Source organism: Aegilops tauschii, chromosome 1, assembly GCF_002575655.3.
Source record: "Aegilops tauschii subsp. strangulata cultivar AL8/78 chromosome 1, Aet v6.0, whole genome shotgun sequence".
Lineage (NCBI taxonomy): Eukaryota > Viridiplantae > Streptophyta > Magnoliopsida > Poales > Poaceae > Aegilops > Aegilops tauschii.
This window is the reverse complement of record NC_053035.3, coordinates 486,123,228-486,135,266: the sequence shown is the minus strand read 5'-3', so window position 1 is coordinate 486,135,266 and position 12,039 is coordinate 486,123,228. Positions and strand designations below refer to the sequence as shown.

Genomic DNA, 12,039 nt, shown 5'->3' with positions numbered 1-12,039 from the left:
TCACCTCCGGGCCATTCCGGAACTCCTCGTGATGTCCGGGATCTCATCCGGGACTCCGAACAACTTTCGGGTTACCGCATACTAATATCTCTACAACCCTAGCGTTACCGAACCTTAAGTGTGTAGACCCTACGGGTTCGGGAGACACGCAGACATGACCGAGACGACTCTCCGGTCAATAACCAACAGCGGGATCTGGATACCCATGTTGGCTCCCACATGCTCCTCGATGATCTCATCGGATGAACCACGATGTCAAGGATTCAAGTAATCCCGTATACAATTCCCTTTGTCAATCGGTACGTTACTTGCCCGAGATTCGATCGTCGATATCCCAATACCTCGTTCAATCTCGTTACCGGCAAGTCACTTTACTCGTTCCGTAATGCATGATCCCGTGACTAACTACTTAGTCACATTGAGCTCATTATGATGATGCAATACCGAGTGGGCCCAGAGATATCTCTCCGTCATACGGAGTGACAAATCCCAGTCTCGATCCGAGCCAACCCAACAGACACTTTCGGAGCTACCTGTAGTGCACCTTTATAGCCACCCAGTTACGTTGTGACGTTTGGCACACCCAAAGCATTCCTACGGTATCCGGGAGTTGCACGATCTCATGGTCTAAGGAAATGATACTTGACATTAGAAAAGCCTCAGCAAACGAACTACACGATCTAGTGCTATGCTTAGGATTGGGTCTTGTCCATCACATCATTCTCCTAATGATGTGATCCCGTTATCAATGACATCCAATGTCCATGGTCAGGAAACCGTAACCATCTATTGATCAACGAGCTAGTCAACTAGAGGCTCACTAGGGACATGTTATGGTCTATGTGTTCACACATGTATTACGATTTCCGGATAACACAATTATAGCATGAACGATAGACAATTATCATGAACAAGGAAATATAATAATAACCATTTTTATTATTGCCTCTAGGGCATATTTCCAACAGATACTTCAGGAGTGAGTTGAGATTGAGGGAGGGTGTTAGACTTCGTATTGTAGCCCTACTGTGTAAACCATACCTTATTGGTATTGGACTTGTATGTCATCATTATATATATATATATATATATATATATATATATATATATATATATATATATATATATATATATATATATATATATATATATATATATATATAAATTAACTGGGGCACCTTGTTTGGGTCAACCCGTTAAGCATTTGGATGTAAGTGACGTGCATCATTATTGATTTGTTTCCTAATTTACTCCATGCAAGACTTTCCATATATACGAGATAGCATTAAGCGTTTGATTTTTTTCCTAGTTTACTCGCATTCTTTCTACAGTGACACTTTCTACGCATACAATTCAAATAAATTAGATTCGGCAACCATCTGATCAATTTTGAATCATTTTTTCTACTTGAACTTAAGACATGTACATGTACGTGTTCCTAATTTCCTTTTACGTAATAAAAATATTTGTTCATACACACATACCTGATACCCATGTGTACATATTATTAGACCGTGATACCAGTTGATGGGTATCTAATTAAAATATGTACAAGTTGGTGTTGGTATTATACTTAATAAAAATATACGCATACCTACAATATTTTATGTAACAAAAAATACACACGTACTCGTGGTATTATACCTAACAATAATATTCCGGAATATACCTAATGATAATATACCAGTTGGTGGGTATTATACCAATTGTTGGGTATTATACCTAATGAAAATATTTATGGGTGTTGGTATACCTAATGAAAATATTTATGTGTTGGGTACATATTATTAGACGATACCAATTATTGGGTATCATATACAATTATTTGCGCCTATGTACTTCAAAAATAAGTAGATATAATACCTACATATTTTTGGGGTATGTACTCATGCATTTCACATAAAAATACCCGGGTATTATACCTAATGAAAATATTTATGGGTGTTGGTATACCTAATGAAAATATTTATGTGTTGGGTACATATTATTAGACGATACCAATTATTGGGTATCATATACAATTATTTGCGCCTATGTACTTCAAAAATAAGTAGTTATAATACCTACGTATTTTTGGGGTATGTACTCATGCATTTCACGTCGGGGTATGTAGTTATAGGAAAATACGATGAGTACGCCCATACCTAAAAAATATCGAGTACTTTCAATTTTGTGTATCCATAGATATTTGAAGTATGCAGTTGAGTATTATACCTAACGAAAATATTCATGTATGGGTGTTATACCTAATCAAAATGTACACATAGCCGGGTATTCATCCAATAAAAATATACACATACTTAAGATACGCTTGTGTACATTTTGGTAATTCAGTCAAAATACGAATCGTGCATACCGTACTAACTACGAATAATTTTTCCTACATTCCTACGGAGTATCACATTAATTTCTAATTTCTATCTCCTGTTATGTCTATCAACATGCAATGTTGCCATGCATGCTACTTTTTTCTTTCCCATGAAAGGACTCTTGCCATGTATGGTGCATGGAGTCATATTTATGGCTTTTTTTTTGCAGGGTATATTTATGGCATTCAATAAATATTTATGCCACAATTAATTTGATCGGAAATTTGTAATGGAATAACCCGTTAACAACAATACCCGTTACAACAGCACACATCTAAATGTGATCGAGTGGTGGAAAGGCAAGGAGCCTGGACACCTAGGTGCCTCAAACTTATATGTGTGCGTGTGTGTGTGATAGGCCACCCCTTTGAGAGTTGAGCCAGTTCCCCCAAAACCTACGTTTTACAATCTTACTCATGCTTGAACTTGCTTTTTCTTTTGTGGATTTAGTTGTGCGCCGATCCATGGCGAATTTGATGGCATGGACGTGAAAGGGGCTATCGTCGTGTGCTCAAGCGATCGGGCGGAGGATTTCGCCCTTACGGCGCAGAACGTGGAGCAAGCCGGGGGATCCGGGCTCATCTTCGCGCAGTACACAACAGACACGATCAGTTCGACGGTGGATTACTGCTCGGGCATCGCCTGCGTTATCGTTGACGCCTACATATCCAGGAGGATATGCCAGTACACCCGCGACTCAAGGTACCTACAGCGTACCCGACATTGAATTTCATTTTACAAAATTTAACGAACTGGACCGCCTGAACCTCTTGATATGATTCTTTTGTTCTTTTTTTTTTTTGCAATAACCAGCTCTCCACAGGCAAAGATTGAACCATCAAGCACCGTCACTGGCAAGAAGGTGTTGGCCCCTAAAGTGGCGTCATTCTCCTCCAGAGGCCCGTTGACTGATTACCCGGACTTCATCAAGCCTGACATAGCTGCGCCCGGAGCCAACATCTTAGCAGCAGTGGGAGATTCCTATGCAACTATGTCAGGGACGTCCATGGCAACCCCACACGTAGCAGGAATCGTCGCGCTGCTCAAAGCTCTCCATTCAGATTGGTCTCCTGCTGCAATAAAATCAGCCATCATCACCACCGGTAGAACATGCAATTCCTAGATAGACTAGATCATCCTCTTGTGATGTTTACTTACTTGTGTTTTGTTGGTTTTGCTTCCATGGTACAATGAAGCCCATATAACCGATGAACGTGGCATGCCCATATCGGCGGAAGGACTGCCGCGGAAGGTCGCCGACCCGTTCGACTATGGAGGTGGGAACATCAACCCTGGCGGGGCAGCTCATCCAGGCCTAATTTACGACATCGAGCCACAAGATTATAACAAATTCTTCCGATGCGCCATCATCAAGAAGGGGCCATCGACGCTTGCGATATGCAACAACACTGCTATGCTACCAGCATATAACCTCAACATGTCGTCCATCTCGGTTCCTGATTTGAGGGGTCCGATCACCGTCACGAGGACGGTGACCAATGTCGGCGAGGTCCATTCTATGTATCATGTTGTAGTCCAGAGCCCTGCCGGTGTCAAGATGGAGGTTTGCCCGCCTGTTCTTGTGTTCGATGATGCGAACAAAGTCCGGAAATATGACGTGAAGTTGTCACCTATGTGGAACTTGCAAGGGGACTACACGTTTGGCAGTGTTACTTGGCAGAACGACCGACAAGCAGTGAGGATTCCAGTTGCAGCTCGGATTACAATTCAGGATTTCTACGCGGGTGTTGCATGATGATAAAAAAAAAATCCCATCTCCATGATTAAAATAAAAATCAGACCCACATGATACCGACTAGGAAACCATGTCACTTGACATGTGGGCCCTCTATCTATATATATCTTTCTCGCTCTTGACATTTTGTGTTTCCTAGAGTATAAACGGTGTTGTCGTCCTTTTATCGTTGTGTGTGTAAGTATGTATTGGTTGTGTGCATTCTAGTTATACAAAGACTAGGTGTACGCGTGTTATGCTTTTTATCCCTTGATGCTACATTACAATTTAATAAAAGCGCCCTTGGTGAAAAATAGGTCGCTCTCATGTCCTCGAATGCTTGGAAGTTCTGGGTAGTGTGTGCAACCAGTTTAATGCCACTATAAACAAAAAAAGAACTGTCTCAAAAAAGATGCCATTGTAAAAACATTCTTACAACAAGATACTCTTCAGGTTGGGTGCCTTACAAGATCCTAAAAATGCCAGCTTTATAGTTGAACGGCTAGCCTGGTAGAATTTAATATGCTTGAGGGTTAGCTCCCAACCACTGCTTACCAAATTCTGTCAAGCTTTTCCGAAATGGGATCAAGTGACATGCTATGTGGCTAGTGACAAGGCTTCAAGTGCCAAATGCAAGATCAACTGGGAAAAGGTTTGCCAGCCTAAGGACCTTAAATGCCTTAAAATTCTTAACTTGCAAAATTTTGCCACCACGCTTTGAATACGATGGCTTTCGTTTGCATGGACAGACGATACCAATTCTTGGATTGGCCTTGGCAACCCCTGCAACGACAAAGGTAGACACATGTTCGTAGCGGCTACCTCAGTCCCCATTGGCAGAAGGCAAGGTACTAGAACTCCCCTTGGCTTGAGGGTATTAGAGTGAAGGACTTGGCCCCAAACATCTTCTGTTTCGTTCAAGACATCTAAATCGATGAGAGAGGTCTTGCATCAATGACAGATGGGTAGATGGATTGACATGCGGCATGGCCTTACTGTGCGACATCAAGGAGTTTTATCACTTGTGGGAGGTTTTTCAGCACTCACCTGACCTCGGCGGCCGGCGGCCTCAACCACAAGGTTCTGAATCTCTGCTAGAGAAGTAAATTTCAGGCCAAAATTCGGCCATCTCGTTTGGGCCCGGTATGTCTTTCTGGGTCAAACATTTTCAGTCCGATTTGATTCAGCCTAGCCGGGACCAAAGATTCTGGGTCAAATTATCTCAGTTCATCCAAGTACGGCTGCTCCGGGACCAAAGATTTCATAGCACGGAGACCAAATATGACAAGCCGCTAAGCTTCTGGCGTGATAAACCACAGGTTACTAGTAGAAGGTAAACGTTGTTTATCACATACTAATTCAACAACATTGTCGGAACAAACATCCAGAAACAGTCTCAGCCATCTTAGGAACCACCCTTAGTCATGTCAGGGTCTTTTGAAAAGCAGCATGTAGCATATATACACACACATCACCGGTCAAATTCAGAGTAAAAAAGCTAAGCTCTTTCCCGGCGCAAGTGTTCGCCTCCACGATGGGGCGCTCGCTCGATCACCCCTTCAGGCCGCCTTGGCGAAGCCGACCCGCAGCTTGCCGTAGTCGAAGACGGTGTGGTAGGGGCCCATGAAGACGTCTCCCAGGATCCTGCAGTTGAGAGATGTATGTATCAGCGCCAGAAGCAGAGGTCAAGCGGCAAGAAGGTAACTGGTGAACTTGTTTCTAGCATGCATCCTCGGTAGGATTTGGTCAGGTGCAGGATAACTGATATGTGCTGGAACGAGAATCAGGAGCGCGTAGATAGATTTACCAGAGAGGACCACGGGGAGGGGGGATGTCCATGGCTGTGAATCCACTGATGCACTGGGCAGCGGCTCCTTCACCGACCTTCAGGATATACTGCACAATCAAAGAGAACAAAAATCAACCACGAGGCTAAAAGCTCAGCAGGTAAGCTAATTCGGTGTGCAAGGAAGAAGAAAAACAGATGGTCGGTAGGTTTGTTAGGAAATCTGATTGCACAGAAGGAAACAAATAGAAGAGGAAAACCATGAACAAGAAGTCGCACCTCTTCTGGTTTCAGCGCAAACTTCTTGCCACCAATGGTGAACTCAATGTCAGGCATGGATCCAAGGCTGGCACAGTCCACGGCTGACTCTCCCATGGGACTTGGGAGACGGTTGCACAGCTGCAAAATTTATACAGTTAAGCAGAGTGCCACCACAGAAGTGTCGAACGAACTTCACCGAATGTCACTAAGCTCACCTGGTTAACGTAATCTAGTATGAGATCCTGGGTCTTGTTCTGTGCAAGTTGGTTCTGCATCCACACAACAGCCATCTCACAGGCACTGCACATGGGATCGGTACGGAGGCCATTCGATTTCACAGGCTCATCATCGACCACGCTCCGAATTCCAGCACTGTGTTCACATAAATGAACAATGGGAAAATGAGCCATGGAAGTAAGAAGAACAATGCGAGCTGCGATAACAGCATAATGAAAGAATGCCTTGGGAATGTTCCACGTATCAGTCAACTGTAACGAACTCAGTCGCAGTAGTTAATCAATACTTGTATTTAGTAACAACTAACATCACAACTAGCTAATAGACAAATAGTAGATACTCTGTTCCGTAAATTCAGAAATGGAATTTGCAGTTCTCACCTAACACCACGAGTCCCATCAAAGGTGCACAGACCAACCTGGGAGCAGACCTTTTTGGGCTGTGTCTGTAACATGAAACCAGAGCAGGTTTAGTCCTCTCCTTTAAGAGATAATATAATTCACCAGGCAGTATGGGAACATACAAACCTCTGCTAGCAACAGGTCGAGGATCTGTTGTCCATACTGAGAAACAATTGTTTTGCACTCTTGGCTGACTACCCCAGCAGCACCAATCTTCTCGTTAATTTCAGTAATGATGGCCTACATTGGTGAATAGGAACGTGTCAACATGGAGCAAAGAAGAGAGAACCAGTGATAAACAGTGTGATCCAGATTGAATCTTGCACAAAGATTAACAATAAACCATCCTAGTGTAAGCTCTAGTTCTTAAAATTAAGCTTGGAATCTAAAAGATTTCTGAAATCGACCCTTCCCATGTGTCTGACTAATGTAAGCTTAAAGTTTGTACAATGATACTACTGGAATCAAGCAAAATGTTCTTCCGATATTGTGATTTGCAAGTAAAAGGTGCAGGTGCTATATCATCACATTTCTTAAGCACATAGCCTACAAATCTGGAAGATCATACAAAAATATTGTGAATTTGATCATTACTAAGATAATTGCCCCAAAATAATAAATCAATTAGATAAAAATGTTGCAATATTTAGTAGATAATGCCATACATAACAGCAATTTCAACTGAAAAAGTGGATGTCACTCGCCACTCTGAAGATAAACAATAATATGAAGATCACAACATACCGTGGGGCCAGCAAGCAGTGAAGTTCCAGAATCAGCAATTGCAGCACAACCGCCAGCGCAGAATCCTGATAATGACATAGGTGTGAACACGCATAAGATAATCCAGATTTAAACACATTAAGATTTCAACACGAAGATAACCGCTCAGTACCTGTGGACTTCCCTCCAACCAGGACATCACCCATGTCAAACTGCAGCAAGTAAGTGTGCATTTATAAGCTAGACGATCAAATATTACTCAAATTACACAAGAACAAAACTAACCTGCCAATATCCCTTCTGGGTGACTGGGACATATGTGTGTTCACCCACGTAGTGTTTAGGATCCATTCCTCCAAAAATAATTTCACCACCCTCTCCTTCATCATCAGCATGTCGGTTCAACCAGAATGAGAAAACAGGATCACTGATCAGACCTTGCTCTACCATATTATACCTGCAATGTTTATGTATCATTAGGGATCATGAATAGTATGCTACAATCCGTAAGAGTGTGCAAGGCTAATTGTGACATGTATGAGAGAAACAGAACAAGTAAATGCATGAACCAAACTGTAGGACAGTTCAACATACATTAAGTCATGAACGGAAATACTTAAGTATATAAAGTATTTGTTTTGCTAGAAGCAAAGCTACCATGACCGATGCAGCAAACATGAACACACAACAAGAAGCCCAGCAGAGTATCATTTAAACTGCTACAACTAAATAAAGGGAGGTTATTAATTTCCTCATCAGGTCAATATTTAGGATACTGACAATTATATATGCTATGTTCTGCACATATGAACTACTAAGAGCCAATGCCCTTGCAGCTACCAGTGAAAGAATTGTGATAGCACTGCATGACCGAAAGCACTATATGCAAAATAACATATTGTTCTTACAGCAATTGAACTATGCGTAAGAGATGAATAAAGATAATCCTAATGGTCAGATTATCTTACCACACAGGTACTGCTTTGCCAACAGATATTTCCTTAAACCCAAGCCCAAGAATACCATCGAACTTTGCAACCAAGAAAGTAACACCTGGCTCCTTTGTAGCTTCAATGAACTCCTAATATGGTAACCAAATAAGATAATAACAAGAAAAAAAATTAATGTGATGCATACAATCAGAGATAATCAACAAAATCAACTCAGAAATATAAAGAGACACAAACCTGATCTTTCACAACTAGATCACCCACTGTAACACTATCCTCACTGAAATATCCAGCAATTGAACCAGTGCCGTACTGAATGGCAGCAGGCTTTCCTGGTGAGATAACAAGAGAAAACAACATTGTCACAAAAGAACAAGGCCACCTAACAACAAAGCAAAAGAACAGGAAAAATGAGCAAAAAAAATTGAAAGGTTTGATAGCACAAAAAAAAAAAGACTGAACATGAATCGTTTCTTGTAGAACAAAAAACTGAAAAACTTAACATGATCATTTCCTTCATAACATGTGACTGAAGTTGCAACTTCCAAATGCTATTTAATATGCTCAACGAAGACAGCTACTGTTCCAACATCTCCATCACTATGTCTGACTACACCAATGGGCACTACATCAACATCAGTTATTTTGCTGCATCCTTTTCAAGGATGTTGCACCTAACATGAACTGAACATCATCACGTTCAACCGTGAACGGTCTACGATTGTTCATCAATACACATCTGACTTCCACAGAAAATATTTTTGGAAAGAAACCTTAGCACACAACTCTTCAATTTTGGCTTAACAGACAGGAATATCTCAAGACTGCCTGGAACTAGGCACTACCGGGATTCACCGAGACACTACCTGGATTCACTAAAACACTACCTGTATCTGGAACTTGACACATGGGATAAGCAAAGACACTACCTGGAACTAGGCACTACCTGGATAAGCTAAGACACTACCTGGTACCTGAAACTTGACACATGGGGTAAGCTAAGGCACTACCTGGAACTAGGCCGATATGAAATCAAGCATGAGAATGACTGCAGCACATACAACTAGCATGTTACGGTTGGTGGGTGATGGAGAAAAATGCAGTTAAGTGCACAAATCACAGAGGGGTGTGTACAATACACACTATCTTTGACAGCAAGCAAAACAGACAGGAACAAAGCATGTCTATCAACTAGTACTACAAAGCACAAGCACAAGCATGGTGGTGAGAGAAGCTTCCAGACGCTAACCATTCTTCTTGTAGGTGCTGGACGCCCCGGCCTTGTAGCGTGCGTGGAGGTAGCACGCAATCTGCACCAACAAAGCACCCGGAAAAAAAGTCAATCCCCTGCACACAGACAGCCAAATCCTCCTAATCCTAAAAACAAAAACGGCGTCACAGACGCACCGAGAAGTAGCACTTGGCGGAGGGCACCCAGAGGTTGGAGCTGCCGGTGTCGAAGATGACGGTGAACTTCTGCGGCGGCGTGCCGACGCCGATCTCCCCGAAGTACTGCGCGTTCATGTAGTTCTTGAGGGACACGATGTCGCCCTCCTCCTCGGAGCGGAGGGTGTTGGCGCCGCCGCCGCCGAGGAGGTCCTCGCGGTCGGAGAGGCTCGTGGCGACGCGGCTGTTCCGGTCGACGGGGCGCTTCTTCAGCGCGATCCGCACCAGGCCCTCCGCCTCCGACGCCGGGAGGAGGGTCTGCAGCAGCACCGCCGCGAGGAGCAGCACGGCGACGCCTCTGCGGGTTCCCATGGTCGCGATCTGCGGCGAATCGGAGGGGTTAACCGAATGGTAGAGGCAAATCCTAGTGGGGATAGTAGCAGAGCATGTTCCTAACTACTACTAGTTGACTGATAGTACTACCGCAACTGAATCCCACAAAAACCACAGCCGAGTGGGAATTTGGGCGCGGAAATCCCACAGAAACCTACTAGCGAGGACTAAATCGAGGGTTCTGAGCGACTGAGAGGGGAACGGACGAAATCGAAAAATTCCAGCGAAATCGGAGGCAGATAAGGCCACATAACACGAGAAGCAACGTAGTAGAATCCACTGCCTGCACAAACAAAAACGAAATCTAACCGCCAGTAACGAGCACAATCCAGACCAGAACCGCCGCTTAGAAGAAACAAATGAAATCGGCGAAAAAAGGCCAGATCGAGTCCTCGAACTCGCGGAAGGAGGCAGATCCATACCGAGACCGAGCGACCGCCAAAAATCCTACACGAGAATCACCACCTCCCGCACTCTGATTTGAGAACACAGTGGAGCGGAGTCCACGAGAAGCGCACTGGGGGAGAGGGGGAGGGCTCACCAGAAACCGGAAGAGGATGAAGGAGAGAGAGCGGAGCCGAGCCAAGTGACGTGTGCGGCACCACGGACCCGATGCGAGCCGTATATATAAAGCGGTTCGGGCCGTCGGGAGGCGCTGCGCGCTCGCCCGGGCCGTCGGATGGCTGGTCGGTGCGCGGATCGCCGTCGGATGAGGATAGGGACGCGAAAGCGAAACCGCTAGCTTTACCCCGGGAAGTGGTGCGTGCGTGAGGGAGGCGAGCACCGAGGAGGGGGATACGTGGCGTGCGGTGAGACTTTCTTGTTGCGGGTGATCTCTTTTATTTTATTTTTTTATTTTTTTATTTTGAAGCTTGTTGCAGGTGATCTCTGAATTCCCAAATTCTGAATTGCCCTGTTGACAGGGACGGCAACGGCGAAGGAATTCGCTGCTGGGTTGGGTTGCTTTGCGTCCAAGTAAGTAATTTGGTTCCATAATTCCTTTTGCAAGGACCATTGCATTCGGCATAGATCGGTACTACTATATGTTGGAAGTTGCATCTACTCTGCTTTATATATTGTTGGTTTGCTGGTTTCCATGGTTCACCTGGACCGATAGTAGGAGGATGTGTAGTGGTCGGTGATAGGTTTATCCACACAAAGTCAAGTGATTATTCCTATCAAGAACCATGAAGTGACTCTCACCCATGAGAAAAATGCCACGCCCCTCCTCATATTTCCCGGTCGATTTCGCCAGTTTCGACCAGGGTTAAGGGGTGAGGAGGCATCAATACTGTACGTATTATTGGAAAGCCTTGGCCTAGTTTGTTAGGGTTTTTTCTTAATGCCCTTGTGCTGTTTGCCTCGCGGCGGAGTTGCTTCTGTGTCCGTCGGAAGCGCAGGCGTTGGTTCGCAAAATGCTATATGTCGATTTGTAGGAGGAGTCGACGAGAATGTTGCTTCCATCTCGGCACACGACGGTGTTGTGGTCTAACTGATAAAGATCACGCGACAATCGCTTTAGGCATCAACACCGAAGGGGCTACTCGTATTTCCTTTCATCTATTTTCTCTAGGTTGACCTCTCGATGTTTCAAATTGTCGTCGATGGCGTCCTCTCATGACATCTAATGACTTGTTGGTCCCGGTTAAGACAATTTAATTAACCCACCGTTGTAAAACATAAGCGCGGCATCGAGTTAGGCTCATGGCGCACCATGGCCACGCAGTTTGTAGAGATACGTACAACCGGATGTACGCATTTTCTCAAGGCCCGGCCGTCTCCTTGACGCAACCATTAG

At 44.1% G+C, this 12,039-nt stretch overlaps 2 protein-coding genes across 4 annotated transcripts; one reads left to right on the top strand and one right to left on the bottom strand.

Moving 5' to 3' along the window:
* The first annotated feature begins 2,343 nt into the window (after positions 1–2,343).
* LOC120966061 (subtilisin-like protease SBT3.9) lies at positions 2,344–5,567 on the top strand. Its single transcript, XM_073502161.1, has 3 exons — positions 2,344–3,071; positions 3,183–3,472; positions 3,566–5,567. Exons 1-3 carry the CDS (start codon positions 2,851–2,853, stop codon positions 4,123–4,125), a joined length of 1,071 nt encoding a protein of 356 aa, XP_073358262.1. The 5' UTR covers positions 2,344–2,850; the 3' UTR covers positions 4,126–5,567.
* Positions 5,429–10,928, bottom strand: LOC109761984 (phytepsin). 3 transcript variants are annotated; one of them, XM_020320795.4, is made up of 14 exons: positions 10,783–10,928; positions 9,870–10,229; positions 9,712–9,772; positions 8,700–8,794; positions 8,481–8,593; positions 7,798–7,969; positions 7,685–7,724; positions 7,534–7,598; positions 6,916–7,029; positions 6,769–6,833; positions 6,367–6,523; positions 6,170–6,289; positions 5,912–6,000; positions 5,429–5,748 (listed from the first exon to the last, which is right to left on the bottom strand). In XM_020320795.4, exons 2-14 carry the CDS (start codon positions 10,218–10,220, stop codon positions 5,664–5,666), a joined length of 1,527 nt encoding a protein of 508 aa, XP_020176384.1. In that variant the 5' UTR covers positions 10,221–10,229; positions 10,783–10,928; the 3' UTR covers positions 5,429–5,663. The 3 variants fall into 3 exon arrangements, with proteins under 3 accessions (XP_020176384.1, XP_073358253.1, XP_040247588.1); XM_073502152.1 differs by having other exon boundaries at positions 9,870–10,524; positions 10,664–10,840; XM_040391654.3 differs by having other exon boundaries at positions 10,664–10,836.
* Between the last annotated feature and the right edge of the window lie 1,111 nt (positions 10,929–12,039).